The following is a 3,490-nucleotide window of genomic DNA, read 5'->3' as shown; positions in this document are numbered from 1 at the left end:
AGGACCAAAGTTTAATTTAAAATTGGTTCCATTTCAAAATTCAAACTGGAGAATTTTTAATAGAGGAAACAAGTCGCTGCTGTCTTAAGCGTCCTGCAAAAAACCAGATTTGGCATTCCTTATTCAAAAATTTACCATAAATCATAAACTTAATGAAAAAGCCTCAAATTCACCAGTCCAGCTTCCTATATTCCAAAGCTTAATCCAGACTTGGTCCTACATAATTCTGATCATCACAGAATTAGTTTTAGATTTTCAAAGTCTCCGGCTTCATTTAAAAGTAATGCAGAAAATCAAGTTTTATATTTTAACTTTGAAAAATTTTAAATAGTTCTATAGTTAATTCAAACTTTCCAAAATTGAATCCCAACAACAACTTTAATTACAGTTTACTCAGCCTTTACTCTCAAATCATTTCGATTATCGTTGAATAACTGATTCACTTCCAAAGTCATCTTTTAATCTTAAAAAAATCAGATTTTCAGCAACTAGTTCAACATTTTAAGATTTAATCTTCCAATTATTCCTTAAGCCCAACTTCAATTAATCACTAACTAAACCCATTACAATAAACCAACTCAACAGTAATAGTTTCAATTTGACCCATCAAAATACCGAAATCACAATAATCTCTCATCAAACAATTTATAATTCAATCTCACAAAATCAACAAATTCAACCAAAGTTCCAATAAAAAATCTCAATCATTCCAATCATAATTTCAGCCACACAACTCAATTAATTCAGTATAATCACATAGAGTCAGAAGTTTTCAACAATTACATCCATATCAGAGAACACAATATCAATTACAACTTCAAACACTCACAACAAAGCGCAAAGACATTCACAGCCTTAACCTGAATTCAATAATCCAATTGAAGCACTAACACATCATCAAACTTACTCCAAATTTCACAACCTCTACCATCATCACAATAACCCAAAACCAAACACAAATCTAACTCAGTTCATCAATTATCATTACGACAACTTTTCAATAGTTAACTCATCAAATCAAAATTTAACAAGTATTATCAAATGAATCACCAATCACAGCTACATTTAATTCCAGTCACAGCTCAAAATATTCACAACAACTAACAAATTTCAAATGCATTTCAGGTCATTCATGACAATTAAGAAATTCTAAACCATTGTTAACCATTTGCACTTATTCAAATAACTTGGTGGACATTCTAAATTAAAAACGTTAAATCTCCTACCTTAATTAATCGAAACCGTCGAATTTAAATGCAACGATCCCCTTCTTTTTCCCAGTTTACAACAGCCAATGTGGCCGGAACAGCAGTAGTAGCCTCACTTCTTATGGGGCAGCAACAACAATGACAATCGTGCCTATCCCAATCACTTCTATAGCGGTGACATCAGTGGTTCCGGATAAGGACGATAACACTAAACAGAGACATTAACATATACTTATTGTAATCAAAACAAAATATGGTAGAGAAATAGATTCGGGAAACCAAGCATGAGCAAGAGTGTTACAGTTTCAAGAATGGAATTGGGAACGCAGAGGAAGCTACTGTCAGGCAATAGCAGTGGCGCTTCCCTTCAGGCCTGATGGTGGTAGAAGCTGACTTCAGTGCTGGTGATGCTGGACAGAACGACGAAGGAAACAGAGGGCATGAATGGCGGCACTGGAACGACGGCGGCGGAACCTTCGCAGTGGTGGTCGTAAACTGGTGGCGACGGTGGCGTGGAGCGCAGCTCCTCTTCTTGGTGACGACCCTGACCCACGTTCGTTCTCTCTCTCTGCTGGCCCTCAATGACGATGGTGGGCGAGCTCCAGGGCAACGACGGTGACGGCGGGACAAGACGCGATGGCAGCTTCTCCTCGGCGGTGGCGAGCTCGCAGCAACGGCGACCATGGAGGCACGGCGGGACGAGGTTGAACAGCGACACTGCAGCTCACGAGGATGACGACGATAGTGACGATGACTCTGATGGTGACGGAACATGCGGCAGCGCGAGCGGAGTTGAACGGTGGCAGTGCGACGGTCACAGTGGCAGCGGGGCAGCAGCTCTTCCCTCTCTCTTTTCTCTGCTCTTCGTGCTCTTTCTCTCTGCGTTTCTTTCTTCTTTTGTGTGTGTGTGTGGTGGTTAGGAAGAAAGGAGGGTGGAGGCTGCGTTCAGAGGCTGAGGAAAGGGAGAAAATTAGGGTTAGGGTTTCTGGAATTTGGGAATTAGGGTTTCTGATTCAATTTGGGAATTAGGGTTAGAAATTAGGATTTTATAAAATAATAAGGATAGGTATGAATAGATATTTTGATAAAATTGGAGGGTAGAGTAATTTTAAAATCAAATATACTCTATTAAAAATATTTAGAAACATTATTTATCAACATATTGCTAAGTTCAATCAATTATTTCTAATTTAAATTATAAAATGAACAAGTTAATTATATTTTGTAAAGTACAATTTAAATTCAAATATCAATTTTCTAGATTAAATCATACAAATTTCTATTATTTTTCTATCTCTGAAACTTTAATTTCAATTTATAAAATAATTAATTATAATAAAGTTGTATATAAATATTAATTGACTTAAACTTAAAATATTTATAAATATCAATCTAATCATTTCTAATAAAATAATTTCTATGAGTTTAAGTTAATAATATAATTCATTCAAAATAGAATTTATTTAAATTAAATTATACAATTATTCTAATTTTTCAATTATCAAACTTATAATTTCAATTATACCAAATATCCAATAAAAATTATATAAAAATTCTAATTATTTTAAACTTCAATTATCATGAAAATGTTTTTAATTACCTTTAGTAAAATAATTTTCTTAAGATAAAGTTATCAACAAATATAATAAATCACAAATAACTAATCATTTGATTTTCAAAAACTAGGGTTGTTACACCTATTGTTGATCTCAATGTTGATTTCAATATGCTCATTCCTCCCTAGTTGAAACCCAACTTCTGGAATGATCTCCCTCTCACTCACCCAACCATAGAATTGATTTTGGTTGAATACGGAGAGGGACTTGTAGTCATTGAAAGAGCTTGAGGATCCAGAGGTTGGTTCCTTGATTTTTCTTTTCTTTGAGGCTGAGTTTTTTGGTGGTACCATGAGGTTGAGAGAGTGTGTTTGATGTTGTGAAATGGGGTTGCAAGAAAGAGTAAGCAAAATAAGGTTTTGCTCCAACACAAAACTTAGGACTTGATTGTCCCAATCAAGAGAAAAAAAGAAAGTAATAGACGAGAGAAATAGTAGAAAGAGAAAGCAAGATGAGGGGTGTATGTATGCGTTTCGCATGTGATTGGGGTTCTGAAGTGGGAGAGGAGTTTGGGGGGTGAGGCTTTTATAAGGGTTGAATGGTGTGGTTGAAAGGTGGGAAATAAAAAGAGTTAAATGTTTCCCCATTTGGGGAGTGGCGCCTAGCGTGGGGAGAGGCACCAACTATTTTCTCACAGTGTCTTCTGCATGTGTTGAGTTCCAAAGT

General features: G+C 35.7%; 1 protein-coding gene across 1 annotated transcript; it reads right to left on the bottom strand.

The window, feature by feature from the left end:
- Positions 1–1,388: 1,388 nt before the first annotated feature.
- Positions 1,389–1,982, bottom strand: LOC110271071 (uncharacterized). The gene is made up of 2 exons (XM_021121174.2): positions 1,510–1,982; positions 1,389–1,416 (listed from the first exon to the last, which is right to left on the bottom strand). The coding sequence occupies exons 1-2, from the start codon at positions 1,980–1,982 to the stop codon at positions 1,389–1,391; spliced, it is 501 nt and encodes a 166-aa protein (XP_020976833.1).
- Positions 1,983–3,490: the final 1,508 nt, after the last annotated feature.

The sequence above is a fragment of the Arachis ipaensis genome, chromosome B4, assembly GCF_059453495.1.
Source record: "Arachis ipaensis isolate K30076 ecotype BB chromosome B4, ASM5945349v1, whole genome shotgun sequence".
NCBI classification, from domain to species: domain Eukaryota; kingdom Viridiplantae; phylum Streptophyta; class Magnoliopsida; order Fabales; family Fabaceae; genus Arachis; species Arachis ipaensis.
Note: the sequence above shows the minus strand (reverse complement) of the source record. Positions and strands in the feature narration are given on the sequence as shown.